Source organism: Schistocerca nitens, chromosome 5 (assembly GCF_023898315.1).
Source record: "Schistocerca nitens isolate TAMUIC-IGC-003100 chromosome 5, iqSchNite1.1, whole genome shotgun sequence".
NCBI lineage: Eukaryota > Metazoa > Arthropoda > Insecta > Orthoptera > Acrididae > Schistocerca > Schistocerca nitens.
In genome coordinates, this window is record NC_064618.1 from 639,134,102 (window position 1) to 639,152,134 (window position 18,033).

The window sequence follows — 18,033 nt, forward strand, 5'->3', positions numbered from 1 at the left end:
ATCGTCTCAATACGCCAGTCACTGCTCTGGATGAACTGTAGTATCGTGTTGAAGCTGCATGGGCAGCTGTACCTGTACACGCCATCCAAGCTCTGTTTGACACAATGCCCAGGCGTATCAAGGCCGTTATTACGGCCAGAGGTGGTTGTTATGGGTAATGATTTCTCAGGATCTATGCACCCAAATTGCGTGAAAATGTAATCACATGTCAGTTCTAGTATAATATATTTGTCCAATGAATACTCGTTTATTATCTGGATTTCTTCTTGTTGTAGCAATTTTAATGGCCAGTAGTGTAAGAGGACGCATCGTTTGCAGCAAGAGTAAAAGGCAAGATGAATGCGTTATTGCTGTAAGCACTGTGTGTTGCCTCTGTTTTTAAATGTATGGTCCACAAAAAAAAAACATCTTCAAAAATTAAGCTGCTTTCTAAAGTTATCCGTTTTGAGAAATGTCGGCATGAAGAACATCTGAAGTGTTCTGTATTACGGTAAGAACTCGGTGGATCGTCAGACGGTGCACGACATAGAGCAGCTAGTCCTCAAACTGGCAGTGTGTGCAGCTCACGGCGCACTCAGCAGCCGAAGTGTTAACAACGAAGGTAAACAGGAGTTACTCCGTGAGTCGCTTGTGCCCGCCTGTAGCATAGTCGTGATAATGAGCGATGCAGCCGCGCGCTGGGTATTTACTCTTTGCTCACGGCTCATCTCGAGACATTTAGCCCAACCTTTCCAGAAAAGCCGTCCTTGCCGATTCAGCATTGCTAGTGCTGAACGATAGAACGTAAACCATTCCATAACAGAATTCTAAACTCTTGTCGACTGACGGCTTGTGATTAGCCTTTGGAAGCACGATGCAGATCGACAGTAAGACTAAGGGTACGACTAAAAATAACCTCGCTTGTCCCCAACTACATCTTCTGTTGCTTTCTTTTAAAAAAATATAAAAAAAAAGGTTAGGGTCGAGCAGGACTCAGCTATGAGGGTTCCGTACACAATTATGAATATACAGGGTGACAGTTACTGAACTACACGAAAAAAACGTAATTTAGCTACAAACTACGGTGTGTACGCACTTTATTCAACATGTAAATGTCACTACAGATATTCGGATTTAGGTTATGACATGTGTTGTGTCTAGGCAAGACAGCCTAGACACAATGAGAGACCGAGCGAGGTGGCGCAGTGGTTAGACACTGGACTCGCATTCGGGAGGACGACGGTTCAATCCCGCGTCCGGCCATCCTCATTTAGGTTTTCCGTGATTTCCCTAAATCGCTCCAGGCAAATGCCGGGATGGTTCCTTTCAAAGGGCACGGCCGACTTCCTTCCCTAATCCGATGAGACCGATGACCTCGCTGTCTGGTCTCCTTCCCCAAAACCAACCAACCACAATGAGAGGAAGCCGAAAGGCACGCGCTTAAACTCACGCAGGCTGGCGTGAGGTCTGAAACAGGATACGTAATGAATGCTATAAAGAAAAGTACGTAGCTTCTGGAATACTTAACTTTAATCCACATTTGTAGAACATCGCTCTTGATGATACATGAATAGAATCTCAATATCAATTGAATACGGCGCCTTGCTAGGTCGTAGCAAATGTAGCTGAAGGCTATGCTAACTATCGTCTCGGCAAATGAGAACGTATTTGTCAGTGAACCTTTCCTTGCAAAGTCGGCTGTACAACTGGGGCGAGTGCCAGGACGTCTCTCTAGACCTGCCGTGTGGTGGCGCTCGGTCTGCAATTACTGACAGTGGCGACACGCGGGTCCGACGTATACTAATGGACCGCGGCCGATTTAAAAGGCTACCACCTAGCAAGTGTGGTGTCTGGCGGTGACACCACAACATGTTCAATATGCCTGCCATCACTGGCGATGATGTGGCGCGGACGAATAGCGAAATTCTGCATGACCCGCTGAAGTGTCGGAACATCGATGCTGTCGATGACCTCCTAAAAGGCTGTTTTCAGCTCAGCAGTGGTTTTAGGGTTATTACTGCACACTTTGTTTTCCATATAGCCCCACAAAAAAGGAGTCGCATGTGTTCAGATCCGGAGAACATGGCGGCCAGTCGAGGCCCATGCCAGTGGCCTCTGGGTACCCCAGAGCCAGAATGCGATCTCCAAAGTGCTTCTGCAGGACATAAAACACTCTCTTGCTTTGATGAGATCGAGCTGCGTCTTGCATGAACCACATCTTGTTGAAATCAGGGTCACTTAGGATAATGGGGATGAAATCATCTTCCGAAACCTTCACGTACCGTTCGGCAGTCCCTGTGGCATGAAGGAATATCGCATTGATCATTCTGTGACTGGGAATCACACACCATATAGTCAGCCGCTGAAGGTGAGAGGACTTCTCGATGGCGAAATGCAGATTCTCAGTCTCCCAAATGCGCCAGTTTTGTTTATTGATTTACTGATGAACCCATCCAAATGGAAGTCGACTTCGTCGCTAAACCAAACCACATATGCGCATACTAATTCCCATCGTGCCCCGCGGCCAACTGTACAGTTTGGACGTCTTAACGCAAACCGTTCAGAAGTTATGACGATTTTATTTCATACAATTCAATAATTGTCGCCCTGTAGATAATTCATCCAGCCCGGGAATCGGGAATACTGACGATATTTACCCGTTATCGATATTGATACTGGCGAGAGAATCGCAAGACTTTCGAGTACGTTTTAATTTTAAATCTGAAGCCGGATACCAAATGGCAACAGAAATATTTTTTTCGCTTGATATAATTACAAATAACAATTTCGGATTTTTTCCTTTACTGGTACTGTTAAAACCGGCTTCTTGCCAAATTTCATGATTCTAGGACAATGGCAAGTACCCTTTATGTTTTGATTAGAACTACTTAAACCTAACTAACCTAAGGACATCACACACAACACCCAGCCATCACGAGGCAGAGAAAATCCGTGACCCCGCCAGGAATCGAACCCGGGAAGAGTATCAAAATATGTGACATGAAAGTCTCATCTTTTGGCTACATCGACGAAGAAGCTTCAATTTTTTACACCGCCAAGGGACCCTAAGCGTATATGACACACATTTCAACTTGATACTTCTGAGAAAAAGGATAGACAGTCGGTCAGCCAGCCAGACGGACAACAAATTGATCCTATAACGGATTGCGAAAACAAAGAATCTTGTGTCAGGTTTGATTTAGTACTTTATCTCTTGCTACTGTGAGTTGTGAGCTCCTTTTGTCATCCCTACGTACCTGTTTTCCACGTTCAGTGTAGACACGAAGAATGGGGCGGAGTCAAATGCAGACATAGGAAACCAACGGCTCTACAAGGCTACACGTTGCTCGGTCGAACGGTTATCTCGATGGACTCGGTTACGCATTTAGCCGTTAAAATTGACGAAACAGAACTTGGTATCATATTATTAGAGTGCCACCTAATGAAGATTCACTCAGACTCTCAACTCGTGCAACTCTTTGTGTGTGGACAGCCTTGTCGGGCTGCAGATGTTATCCTTCATGTCGTTGACATACATATAGTGAATAGCACCGGTCCCTCCATTAAGACGAGCGTACTGACTTCCGTCCACAGGACATCTGTTCGGATATTCCGCACGCACATATTTTGTTTGCTCCGAGACGCGAAAGTATACCGAAGATTTTCTGGGAGTAGTGAACCACGGCATCAACCGGAACTCCAGTGTCCACTGCCTTCGGAAGCTCATGAACGAAGGGAGAAAGTTGGATTTCACACAATTGGTTCTTGCGGAGAACACGTCGAGTCCTATAGGCAAGTTGTTCTTTATCTGCAAAGGTCAGCATATGCAAACACAATATGGGCTTCATAATTTACGGGAAATTGACGTCTGTATGGTAGGTCTATAGTTTAGAGCGTTTTCTTGTAGTCTAGGACAGCTTAACCCATTACCCTGTCAGCAGAAGTCATGTCCTCTGCACAGTCAGTGAAGATTGTGCCGGGCACACCCTCGGGTCTTGTGCTCTTCCCTCTTTCGGGGGATTTCACTTGTTTCTCAAGTCAGTCCTCATTTACAGGGTGTGGACAAAAGTATAAAAACATAAAAAAACGCAACATATTAACATGCCTAATATGTTGTAGGAAAACGGTTGTTATCCAAAACAGCTACCGTTCGTCTCGGAAAGTTGGATTTCACACAATCGGTTCTTGCGGACAACACGTCGAGTCCTATAGGCAAGTTGTTCTGTATCTGCAAAGGTCAGCATATGCAAACACAATATGGGCTTCATAATTTACGGGAAATTGACGTCTGTATGGTAGGTCTATAGTTTAGAGCGTTTTCTTGTAGTCTAGGACAGCTTAACCCATTACCCTGTCAGCAGAAGTCATGTCCTCTGCACAGTCAGTGAAGATTGTGCCGGGCACACCCTCGGGTCTTGTGCTCTTCCCTCTTTCGGGGGATTTCACTTGTTTCTCAAGTCAGTCCTCATTTACAGGGTGTGGACAAAAGTATAAAAACATAAAAAACGCAACATATTAACATGCCTAATATGTTGTAGGAAAACGGTTGTTATCCAAAACAGCTACCGTTCGTCTCGGAATGGATAAATAGAGGTCCTGTATGGTTTTCGAGGGAATCTTATATCATTCTTCCCGCCAGACGGTGATGTAAGTGGACAGCAATTACGTACCGTTCACTCCAAAGTGGACCACAAAGGCTCAGTAATACTGAGATCTGGAGACTGTGATGGTCAAGGGAGATGCGACAAATCCTCCACATCCTCACAAGACCAGACCAGAGTTGTGTCAGAAGGGGCCTGGTCGTCTTGGAACGCAGCATCACCATTGGGGGACAGATATTGTACCATGGCAGGGACCTGGTTAGACAAGATGGTCACATAATCCTTGGCAGTAATGCGACCTGAGTTACCACTGGGCTCGTAGAATATCACAATATAGCTTCCCCTAACCAGCACCGAGCCTCCATGATGTTTCTTGGGACGAGAACTCGGCCAGAATTTGGAAACAGTGTGAAACAACTCACCGCCCAAATTACTTTCTTGCATTGCTCCATAGTCCATGGCTTCGGCACCACGTTTTCCTTTTTGGGCATTTGCATCACTAATGAGTGGATTTCGAATTCCAGCTCGTCCTACAGCTCACTCCCTGTGGAGCTCCCTTTGCGCTGTTTGGGTACTGACTGGGTTCGCGTGTGGGACATTTAGTTCTGCAGTAACTTTCGCAGCTATCGTCCCCTTATTTTTCGTCACAATCCAACGACCCTCTGTCCAAGATTACTCAGCTCACACTTTCGTCCCCGTTGTGACGTAGCGGACGATTTTTTAGGCTTTCCCTGTATGCGATACCGTGCCACTTGAAACACCAAACACTTCGCTAACCTTGGTTACGGAAACACGCACCGTACGAGCAGCAAGAATCCTCTCACGTACGAATTCACATAGCCCCAACATAATGCACTCACAACCACACAAAACACTATTCTGACCAAGACTACCACTTGCAACGTATTGAAGACATTGCAGAGGTGCTGTTCGTGGCCAGATACAACAGCGCAACCTGCATTTATGTTAAAGCACGCATTTCTCGCCGTGTTTACATATTTTCGTCCAGTCCCTGTATTTCTGTGTAACTGTGTCATTAAAGCATCCGTGCGATGGTCGGGCGTTGTGTTTTAGCTCTATGATATGGATGAAGTGTGAGGCAAACCAGTACAAGCGCTAGTACGGAATGTTGTTTAGGCGTTTCGTTCATGACGTTCATCGTCAGGTGGAAGAGAACTGGTTGCGCAGCCAGGCCTTGGCGGTGACAGTAAAACACACACACACACACACACACACACACACACACACACACATACGACGGTGAGGTGACGTGTCAGGACCGCTAGCCAATCAGGCGGCCGGCCAGCTTTCTCCGCATCAGCAGCGCGTTGCGCTGGCTAGCGAGCCGAGCCGGGAGACACACGCCTCTCGCTGTATATGATACTTCCTCCCTCACTGTTTGTAAACATTCGGCGATTCGCTTCCTCATCCTCCAGCCCATCTGCGGCTGTTCAACTTCTGGCGAACAAATCTGTTTCTTTCTGCCGTAGTAGGTAGCCCCACTATTTTGTTACTTACCTCTTGTAAATCATTCGAGAGCAATGCAAATACCGTTACTTTTACTCGGTTAACTGTTTCCGTTATGTAACCATCTGCAGACGAATTTAATGTCCAGCTTGCCGCTCTGGTACGTGTAAGTCGTGAGCTGTGAAGCCAAGAACACGTTATTACTCTCCACAGGTGACTGATATTTACTAGCTGAGTGCGTTCATGCTGCCGCCTCAGCGAGGATATTTAACTGCTCTGAACACTGTTACACAACCGAAATCAGCTACCAAAAATGGCTCAAATGGCTCTGAGCACTATGAGACTTAACTTCTGAGGTCATCAGTCCCCCCAGAACTTAGAACTACTTTAACCTAACTAACCTAAGGACATCACACACATCCATGCCCGAGGCAGGATTCGAACCTGCGACCGTAGCGGTCGCGCGGTTTCAGACTGAAGCCCCTAGAACCACTCGGCCACACTGGCCGGCCAGCTACCAAATAAAATAAAGCACGATTTGGACTCTTCTAAAATCATTTCAACTGTCAGTCCCAATGTTCCTTGACATAATGACTAAAATTAATGTTCGTAAAATCTAGTTTACCAAAGGGCAGAAACATAAAAAAAGTAGGATAGGGAAAGAGTCTACTGGAAACGTTTGCAACATGAAAGTGAATGTTAATAAGAGGAAGAAAAACTATAGGAGTAATTAAAGGAAAACACATTATTGAGGATTTTGGGTGTAGCAGGCATGGGGAAGTGAAAAGATTATCGGAAGAGACTGGTGAAAAGGCTAGCAACTGACTCTTAACGCAGAGTAAGTTGTACACTTCACAAAAGGAGAGAGATCGGTGTCCATTGACCACAGCATTAATTACTCACGACTACAGTATGTCATACGATAAAAGCATTTGAGAGTAGCCTAACGATGTGTAGGTATATGAAGTAGAAGGACCACGAAGGGTCAGTTGTAGGTAAAGCAAATGGGAGGCTACGACTTATACTTGGGAACTGCAGTTCGTCTACAAAACAAAGTGCATATTTATACTTGAACACTTCTCAAGTAAAAGAGATTCGTAAGAGGCTAGCAGCAAACACGGAGCGTATATAAAGAAAGGCGGTGCGAATAGCCCAGGCCTTCGGATTGGCGAGGGAGTGTAATAGAAATGCTGCAATGTTGACATTCGAAGAGTAACGCCATTTATCTCTCGAGTATCTGCTTAAGAAACTTCAAAAACAAATCTTACAGAGCAGAAAGACCATATGCCCTTCAACCCCTCCCAATTCATCTCCTGGAGATGCTGCAAATAAGATTAGGCAAGTAACAATTAACACAGAAGCGCGGAAGCGTACAAACACTCATTTACCTGTGCTGCATCCGTGAAGCGGGATGGCAAACCGTAGACCGCGTTTCATTGGCTGAACCTTTAATACATGCAACAAATCCACTAAACAAACTGCTTACAATACAGTTTACCGTCCTCTTCTAGAGTACTGATGCACGATATGGGATCCTTAACAGATGGGTCCGACAGGAAATATCGACTAAGGCCAAAGAAGCGCGGTTCGTTTTGTGTTATACGTAACAGAAAGAGGGAGAGGGGGGGGAGGAAGGGAGAGAACGAATAAGTGAGGCGGGATGGGATAATTAAAGTGAAACTTCTTCTAATTACCGCAAAATCTTGTAACGAAATGTCAGTGAACAAATTTTTCCTGCGAATGCCAAAAGATATTGTTGCCTCCCACTTACAAAGGGAGAAATCAGAAACAGAAAGATTTACTTTTTTTATAAATTATATGTCTTTGCTGCCAGATGACTAGAAACAAATACCAGTTGCATACTGCCTATATTACGGAGCCCAGGAGCAACAAAAATGTGATTTTCTGTATTCTATATACGAGAGGTATCTAGTACGTGGATTACGTTTTATATGAAAAATTGAGTTTTATTTACTTGAACGCGATACTTAATACTTTTCTACATAGTCTCCACACAAATTGAAGCACCGATCATAGTGGCAAACAAGCTTTAAATTTCCATTGTTACAAAATTCTGCCGTCTGAGACTTCAACCAGTTAGTCACTCCCTAGCTTCTGTGCAACGATCTGATGCAACAAACTTCGTGAAATTTGTGTAAAATGAAATCTTCGTCACTGTCGGTCGGCAGTTTTCTTGAAACTTCTCAGCGACTTTTGCGATCAGTTCGCCACTCACAATGCTCGATCGTCCATCTCGCTCGTGAACATTAGTTCGGCCACTTTCGAGCGTAATGCACCACTAGCGTACTTCTCCTTCGGTGATAACGTTGTTTCTGTACACTTTACACAGCTGCCGATAAATTTCAATCGGTTTATTGGTATTTGCAACAAAATCCTTATTATTGACCGCACTTCAAGACTCGCGGAATTTTGAATTGCGGCATGCATTTAAAAATACCTTCTGGATAGCCCTCGAATTTGTTGACCTAATTTAAAAATTTTAAATTCTGTCGTGATATTCCTTAAAATACGTAATCTTACGTCAAAGGTTTAACACAACAAGGTAAATATTAAAGTTAGAAACTGCGTACGAGGTCTGTTGAAAAAATTCCGGAAAATTCTTAATTTCGTGTCAATGGTGGGTTGGAGCGAAATGCAGTTGGCATCCCTGCACACGCCTGTATTTAATGCGTTACTGCCGGAAGTTTTATTGTTATACATCTGTTATTTATTGTTATTGCTGTATTGAATAGAACGTTATGTAGCACAGTTTGCGAATTTCGAGTTGGCAGAGTTAGAGGAGCAACGCGCGTCTAATAAATGTTGCGTGAAACTCAATAATACCTCTACAGAGACACAGCGAATGATGCAGGAAGCCTACGGTAATGAGTGATTCAGCCCTACTCGATATTACGAATGGCTCACACGGTTTAAAAATGGCCGGACAGAAGTTAAAGATGACCCACGATGCTCTTGTCCGGAACGTCAACGAAATTGTGCGTGCCATTCGAAGACTGGCTGTCCGAGAGATTGCTGAAGAATGTAACATTTCAGTTGGATCATCATGAAATCCTGACGTTGCGTCTTGGAACGCATCGCATTGCCGCCAAGTCCGTCCCACGGCTTATGAGTTAAGACTAAAAAGACCTCCGCCTCGCAATCTCTGAAAAGCTTTCGGATCCCGCAAATGAGAACGAGAAGTTCCTTAACAGAATCATAACAGGTGATGACACGAGGGTCTACGGTTATGACGCTGAGACCAAGGTTCAGTCTTCATAATGGGTCATGAATCGTTCTCCGAGACCAAAAAAAGCTCGTCAGGTCAGATCAAATGTCAAAACCATGCTGATAGCTTTCTTTGAATTTGAAGGATTAGTTCATCATGCACTATTACCACAGGGACAAAATGTTAATCGATGGTACTATCGGACGTGTTGCGACGCCTACGAGAAAATGTGAGAAGGAAACGGCCTGAAATGTGGCGAGACAATTCGTGGCTCTTGCATCACGATAACACACCCGCACGTTCATCCCTGTTGGTGCGTGAATATTGTAGAAAAAACGAAATCACGGTTTTTTAAGTTCCTGAGTTGAAAATCCTATTGAAAGGACGAAGATCTGCAACGATAGACGAGATGAAAGAAAATTCGCAGACGACGCTTCGCGCGATCCAGCAAGAGGCGAACCAAGGCTGCTTTCGGAAGTGGAAACGGCGTTGGGACCGGTGTAGCAATTGTCGAGGAGAGTATTTCGAAACAAATAAGTGAAAGGTAAGCGTAGAAAACTTTTGTGGACGAAGTTCCCGAATATTTTTGAACAGACTCCTATATATCTTGCGGCAGCGTAACTCAGGGTATTTGAAAATGAGAGCACTTAACGACTTCCACCAAACTCTACATATAATTGCAAACCTTCTAGACACTTTTTCTCATTGACACTCCCCTGCCCGTCCACACACACACGCACGCACACACACAGACACACACACACACAAATTACCGAAAGGAAAAACATTATCGCTTACTACGTTTTCGCTGCTCACTGTACATACCGCCAAACTTTAACATCAGGCATGACGTTTTCCTTCATTACTTCTTTACTATACGTACACTACACATACTATATACAGGGTGTTTCAAAAATGACCGGTATATTTGAAACGGCAATAAAAACTAAACGAGCAGCGATAGAAATACACCGTTTGTTGCAATATGCTTGGGACAACAGTACATTTTCAGGCAGACAAACTTTCGAAATTACAGTAGTTACAATTTTCAACAACAGATGGCGCTGCGGTCTGGGAACCTCTATAGTACGATATTTTCCACATATCCACCATGCGTAGCAATAATATGGCGTAGTCTCTGAATGAAATTACCCGAAACCTTTGACAACGTGTCTGGCGGAATGGCTTCACATGCAGATGAGATGTACTGCTTCAGCTGTTCAATTGTTTCTGGATTCTGGCGGTACACCTGGTCTTTCAAGTGTCCCCACAGAAAGAAGTCACAGGGGTTCATGTCTGGCGAATAGGGAGGCCAATCCACGCCGCCTCCTGTATGTTTCGAAATATTCATTCAGGAAATTAAAGACGTCGGACGTGCGATGTGGCCGGGCACCATCTTGCATAAAACACGAGGTGTTCGCAGTGTCGTCTAAGGCAGTTTGTACCGCCACAAATTCACGAAGAATGTCCAGATAGCGTGATGCAGTAATCATTTCGGATCTGAAAAATGGGCCAATGATTCCTTTGGAAGACATGGCGGCCCAGACCAGTACTTTTTGAGGATTCAGGGACGATGGGACTGCAACATGGGGCTTTTCGGTTCCCCATATGCGCCAGTTCTGTTTATTGACGAAGCCGTCCAGGTAAAAATAAGCTTCGTCAGTAAACCAAATGCTGCCCACATGCATACTGCCGTCATCAATCCTGTGCACTATATCGTTAGCGAATGTCTCTCGTGCAGCAATGGTAGCGGCGCTGAGGGGTTGCCGCGTTTGAATTTTGTATGGATAGAGGTGTAAACTCTGGCGCATGAGACGATACGTGGACGTTGGCGTCATTTGGACCGCAGCTGCAACACGGCGAACGGAAACCCGAGGCCGCTGTTGGATCACCTGCTGCACTAGCTGCGCGTTGCCCTCTGTGGTTGCCGTACGCGGTCGCCCTACCTTTCCAGCACGTTCATCCGTCACGTTCCCAGTCCGTTGAAATTTTTCAAACAGATCCTTTATTGTATCGCTTTTCGGTCCTTTGGTTACATTAAACCTCCGTTGAAAACTTCGTCTTGTTGCAACAACACTGTGTTCTAGGCGGTGGAATTCCAACACCAGAAAAATCCTCTGTTCTAAGGAATAAACCATGTTGTCTACAGCACACGTGCATGTTGTGAACAGCACACGCTTACAGCAGAAAGACGACGTACAGAATGGCGCACCCACAGACTGCGTTGTCTTCTATATCTTTCACATCACTTGCAGCGCCATCTGTTGTTGAAAATTGTAACTACTGTAATTTCGAAAGTTTGTCCGCCTGAAAATGTACTGTTGTCCCAAGCATATTGCAACAAACGGTGTATTTCTATCGCTGCTCGTTTAGTTTTTATTGCCGTTTCAAATATACCGGTCATTTTTGAAACACCCTGTATATATACATTGGCAGACATCCACATGTACCACTGAACGTACTTGCAAAATTATATCATTGTACGACACATAATGCAGATAGTATGACGCCATAAACTTTCAGATAAGATAAAAATTAGCTTTTCTGAAAATGGAGTGTCTACAACCATGTTTAACGTCAAATATTTAACACATTAACTCATTTGCAGAATAATCAGGCGTTGTTTCGTGCATGGAAATTTGACTCTTGAAGGAGCTGAGGGTGAGAGGTTAATGATTACAACATACGGCGGTACGGCTATGATTTAAGTGTTAAAATCTCTCAAGCGCTCTCCGAGAGTAGAACGGTTCATACATACAAGTAGATTCATAGTAGTCTCTTACAAATTAGGGTACCCTTGATTTCGGGGGAGGGGCGAGGGGGGGGGGCAGTTATTTTCGCTGTGAATGTGAAATAGAGATTTCGCGGTAAATTAATGGCTCTTGTGTGCACTTGCTACTAGTCAATATCTATTACTTGATCTGGCTTTTTCAAACTGACACTGAATTCATACGTCTGCCTATCTGGTGGGGCAGAATACAAACTTGGTTTACAAACAAGTTATTCTGTCGTGGAGGGTGGGGTGAGGCGGAGGGGAGCAGTGCCCTTGGTATTGCATTCGAGTCGCGCCGATCGCAGAGTAATCATGTTGGTATACACTATGTGATCAAAAGTACCCGGACACGCCCAAAAATACACGTTTTTCATATTAGGTGCATTGTGTTACCACCTACTGCCACGTACTCCATATGCGACCTCAGTAGTCATCAGACATCGTGAGAGAGCAGAATGGGGGGCTCCGCGGAACTCACGGACATCGAACATGGTCAGGTGATTGGTGGGTTACTTGTGTCATACGTCTGTGCGCGAGATTTCCACACTCCTAAACATCCCTAGGTCCACTGTTTCCGATGTGATGGTGAAGTGGAAACGTGAAGGGATACGTACAGGACAGAAGCGTACAGGCCGACTTCGTCTATTGACTGACAGAGACCGCCGACATTGAAGACGATTGTAATGTGTAAGAAGCAGACATCTGTCCAGACCATCACACAGGAATTCCAAACTGCATCAGGGTCCACTGCAAGTACTATGACAGCTAGGTGGGAGGTGAGAACACTTGGATTTCATGATCGCGCGACTGCTCATAAGCCACACATCACGCCAGTAAATGCCACACGACGCCTCGCTTTGTGTAAGAAGCGTAAGCACTGGACGATTGAACAGTGGAAAAACGTCGTGTGGAGTGGCGAATCACGGTACACAATGTGGCGATCCGATGGTAGGGTGTGGGTATGACGAATGCCCGGTGAACGTCATCTGCCAGCGTGTGTAGTGCCAACAGTAAAATTCGAAGGCGGTGGTGTTATGGTGTGGTGGTGTTTATCATGGAGGGGTCTTGCACCCCTTGTTGTTTTGCGTGACAGTATCACAGCACAGGCCTACACTGATGTCTTAAGCACCTTCTTGCTTTCCACTGTTGAAGAGCAATTTGGGGATGGCGATTGCATCTTTCAACACGATCTAGCACCTGTTCGTAATGCACGGCCTGTGGCGGATTGGTTACACCACAATAACATTCCTGTACTGGACTGGCCTGCGCACGGTCCTCACCTGAATCCTATAGAACACCTTTGGGATGTTTTGGAACGCCGACTTCGTGCCAGGCCTCACCGACCGACATCGATACCTCTCCTCAGTGCAGCACTCCGTGAAGAATGGGCTGTCATTCCCCAAGAAACCTTCCAGAACGTGATTGAACGTATGCCTGCTAGAGTGGAAGTTGTCATCAAGGCTAAGGGTGGGCCAACTCCATATTGAATTCCAGCATTACCAGTGGAAGGGCGCCACGAACTTTGTGCAGAAATGTTGACAGCACTTGTCATCATGGGAATGCAAAGTGACTCCACATCTCGCTTTCAGAAGCCAATGCGAGAATAACAGGCAGACGATCAGCTTCATAGCGATGGATGACAAATACTGTTCGTGTCTTGGTCGTAATACAGTCTTCTCACGTCCCAACTGTCACCGTTGAGCCGACGCTTCAACGTAAGCTCCCGTGATCGATCCCAGCTACAGTCTCGACATGTTACATCAAGTCGAAAACAGTTATGTCCGAAACTGCGACCGCTACTTTACAACAGTTAAATACACTCGACTTGCTCTTGTGCGACAAAATAACCACACCACACTGGACTATACATTACTCGAAATGAAGGCCATATTGGAACAGTAACCTCAGACGGAGGCTTACCGACTATTGTTCATTCTTCCCACGAATTACTGCTAATACTGAAGTACTACTCCCCATATGCTTGTGTTTTTTGTAGTTGATGTACGATTGACTGAGTTATTATGTTATATAGCGCTTCTGATTTCATCTAGTAGTTTCAACTATTTATAAAGAAACGTGCGTTAATTATGAAGCGGTTAAACCACTCGCAAAGTAGCTTTTCATAACGACGATGGTTAAACGTGGAGTAAATCTTACCAGTGGCGAAAGCAGGCTCGTGCTACGCTAGAAATTAATCTGTTACAAAGGCATATTGACGATCTCCAAATCACAATCAGTCACCTTCCAACCTATCCTAGACCTCTAGCTCCGCTAATGATCGGTCTGCCACCACAACCAAGATTTCGAGAGGCAACACCATCGAAATCTAACCCAGCAAGACGCGGACGCAGTGAACACGATTAGCGGGAGGAGAAAGCGACTGCCCATAAGAATCAAACCATGAACATGTGATAAAAGTCATTAGCAAAAGCACGAAGACTCACAATATTTTAGCGTGCCTCGGCATATTATACGCGCTAGAGTAAAACAAAATATCTCATATGTAAAAATAAGCCATGTTTCTAGTGACGTTGCAGCTGTCGGAGTAACTGTGCTGTGACCGAGGACCAAGTTGAACGAGCGCTACTGCGTCTGCTAACATCGGAAGCTATAATCAGTTCCCGCCGCGCCCACCCGCGGGGTGTTATTGGTTTTTTGTCATCTTTTATTATTTTATTGTTACTTTGCATTCGTGGTGCGTATCAAAAAGTTGCATGACGATTGATTATTTGTTCTACGAGTGTTCTCCCACAAGAGACCAAATATGTTAAAGCGAATAGTTACTTACTTTTTACGTTACTTGAGCAAGGAAAATGCCTACAGTGTGCATAAATAAGAAAACAAACGTACGAAAACATTTTAATGAAAATTGTGTCAGCAGGGAAATGGTCAGCTCTATCGAAGGAAAAAAATAGTTCTGGAGATTAATTTGCACTTAGAAAGAAAGCAAGACACAAAGGATAAAGTAAAATTGAGTTATATACTGTCTTTTTAACTTTGTTTAATTGTCTTTGTATGTGTTTATTTTCTTGGGAAAATAAATGACGATGCTTTGAAATGCTTCGACATCACTTTCCCTATTCTTTCAGGTCTCAGAAGTGCAGAGAATTGGCCATACAATCTTTGTCAGGAGCATCCACTATGAATTTTGCTGTCACCATTAATAAAGTCTATTATTATTGGTTGTTCCTTAATACGTCTTTTTGTAAGAAGGACAGTCTCCCATAATTTCACTTTTCACCATTCAGACGCGAACTGCGCAGCAAACTTCACTCTCAAGACACGCGGTTTTGGCGCCGACGTGTATGCAAAATCACTGGTGATGGCCGACACTCAGTACAGGAATATTACGTCAGAGGCGCTGCAGTAGACACACTTGCTACGAGCAGTCGATTCAGACGAGAAAGTCGATAGTGTAAAACTGGCTTAAGAAGCGTCTCGGCTAGGTGGCTGATGGGAGTAACTGAATGAAAACTAGTCGTAATGTTGACTGCTAAAAATGGTTTCCAGTCGCTAACGGGTTTAGCTAGCAGACGATGCAGTGAGGTGTCAATAGATGAGGTGATTTCGAAGTCAGTTACGCATAACATTTGAACGGTCGTTAACCCTGCGTGTGACCTTAGTTTTTACCTAGCCTTCCCCTCTCAACGATGTGAGGAGTCGCCAGAAACAGCACGTGGTTCGGCAATGGCGTCCAATAGAAGGACTTGCACCTGACCACTGAGTCACCCGAAATTGTTATTACCTCTAATAGACACTTTATACTGAGTGTCCCAGGAAGAATGGTCAGTTTCACAGGTTATGATACGATCATTCGAAGCAAAAGAAGTCTAGTACACATGGGCTCTACAACGCATAACTTCAGAGCTATGAGCATTTCATCATCTTCGATAATGTGTAATAAATCCCTTCTGCTACAAGCTCTTTGCGTTCCACGTTTTTGGAGGTGGTAGTATGGACCAAAACAAGGAAAAAATGTCCGGTAACCTTGAGCCCTAAAGTGTATACCTTAAGAGGCACGAGCACTTGTTCATCTTCGCTACTATGATACACATCTCTTCTACTGAACATGCTCGTAACTTTTGAGGCTTGCATTTTAGATCCCATGTTTACTGGGCATTTTTTTCTTGTTTGGGTCCATAGTCCCTCCTCCCATCCTAAAATAAGGAAAGCTAGAGTAGAAGAGATTTGTTTGACAGTATCGAAGAAGAAGAAGTGGTCGCAATTCTAAGGATATACATTTTGAGACAATGTTTACTACACTTATTTGTTTGGAATGATCATTCCTGTCATGACCCTAAATGTTAGCCATTCGTACTGGGACACTGTGTACAACGTTTAGTTAATATACAGGTTGATTCTTGAAATGAAGATACCAGTGACCAGACACCTCTTATAACACTGTTTACTTATATAACTAGCGTCGTTACCGGTTTCGAACCTACCGGTTCATCATCAGACGGCTTGTTCACGTTAAAATACATTCTTGTTACTTTAAATTAGTTTTCACTTTTTATGAAACCATATGATCAAAATTCCTTGCGATGGTGGTGCTCTACAACCAAAACATGATGTGAGACAATGTCTGTTTGACTATGAGTGTGCTCACAACGATTTGTTTACATCGTTTAAAATCGTTATGAGGCTCAGTCACAGTTAAATAGACATTGTCTCACATCATGTTTTGGTTGTAGGGCACCACCACCCCAAGGAAATTTCATCATATGGGGCGATAAAAAGTGAAAACTGATGCAAAGTGACAAGAATGTATCTTAATGTGAACAAGTCTTCTGATGATGAACCGGTAGGTTCGAAACCGGTGACGGCCTTATTTATAAAAATACGTAGCGGTATAAACTGTGGTGGTTGCTATTATCTTCTCTGCAAAAATCAGCCTGTATTTTGTACACAGCCACAGGCTCAGAATGTCAGTTTTCGAGCATTTAGCTAACGTTGACTGGACCAGGTCGGTGGTATTGGGTTTCTAACGGTTCGGCACGACCCATCAGCCACCGCGTCGTAGTGTGCAGTAGAGTGGCTCGGAACTCACCGTTGGCGCGCGCCGCCTTGCCGTTGGCGACGATGGGCTGCAGCACCTTGAGGCGGACGCCTTCGCCGACGACGGCGGTCTTGTCGGGAGCGGCGGGGTCGACGTGCGCGACGCTAGCGCCCGTGCCGGCGGCGGGCACGGCCGTGGCAGCGGCGCCCTCCACATCCTTGGCGTATACCACCTGTTTGATAGTGACGGGCCCGTTGAAGAACGTCTTGTTACCGAACTGGACGTCGGTAGAGTTGGCGACGGCAACGTTGCCGAAGGTGGGGCCGGGACTCAGGTGGCGGCGCGGGTCTGCCAGCCCGAACGGGACCACGCCCCCCTGGTCCACCCCCACCGCCGCGAGCGCGTTCGCTGGCACCGCATCGTCCGCCAGGCACTCGCCGGCCACGGAGCTGGTCCAGCTGAAGCTGTCACTGTCGCTGTCGCTGTCATCTTCGACGGCTGCCTCTGTCCGAGCGGCAGCCGCCGTCCCTGCCGCCTCCGAGCTGGCGGCCGAAGCCACGTCTTCGCCATCGCCTTCAGTTTCGCGTCTGCCGCCGCCGTCAGCTGCGCGGTGGTCGCCGTCCAGCATTCCCGCGCATAGCCGTCACGTCGCAGCGCGCTGATCAGCCACGCCGCGCGTACACTGCCGATAGCTTACTGCCTACTGTGCCGGCGAGGCGCGCTCGCTGTTGCAGCCTCGGCCGCCAGGGGCGCCGGCGGCGGCTTCGGCAGCTGGGAGTGCCCGCTTCTTCTGCACCGTGCGGCACAACTCTACCATCTCCGAAGTCGTAAAAGCTGCTCCGTGGCTGTGCCGGACATTCTCCTACTTCGTTCTTTCCCTAAAGAGAACGCAAGAAATAAGCACAGTTATTCTACATCTACACCCATACTCCGCAAGCCACCTGACGGTGTGTGGCGTAACTGCTTCCAGTTGCTGACCTGCTACATT

At 45.6% G+C, this 18,033-nt stretch overlaps 1 protein-coding gene across 6 annotated transcripts in view; it reads right to left on the reverse strand.

Annotated features, from left to right (window-relative positions):
* LOC126260925 (uncharacterized) overlaps window positions 1-17,695 on the reverse strand; it is a 562,950-nt gene extending 545,255 nt beyond the window's left edge. For 5 of the 6 annotated variants that reach the window (XR_007546665.1, XM_049958421.1, XM_049958418.1 and 2 more), the window contains exon 1: window positions 17,097-17,692. Coding sequence is in view for 5 of the 6 variants with exons in the window: in XM_049958421.1 (XP_049814378.1) it covers window positions 17,097-17,673 (577 nt within the window). In the remaining variant the exon portion in view is untranslated. Of the gene's footprint in view, window positions 1-17,096 lie in introns of all 6 variants that reach the window. The other variant, XM_049958417.1, reaches the window with a different exon arrangement.
* Window positions 17,696-18,033: the final 338 nt, after the last annotated feature.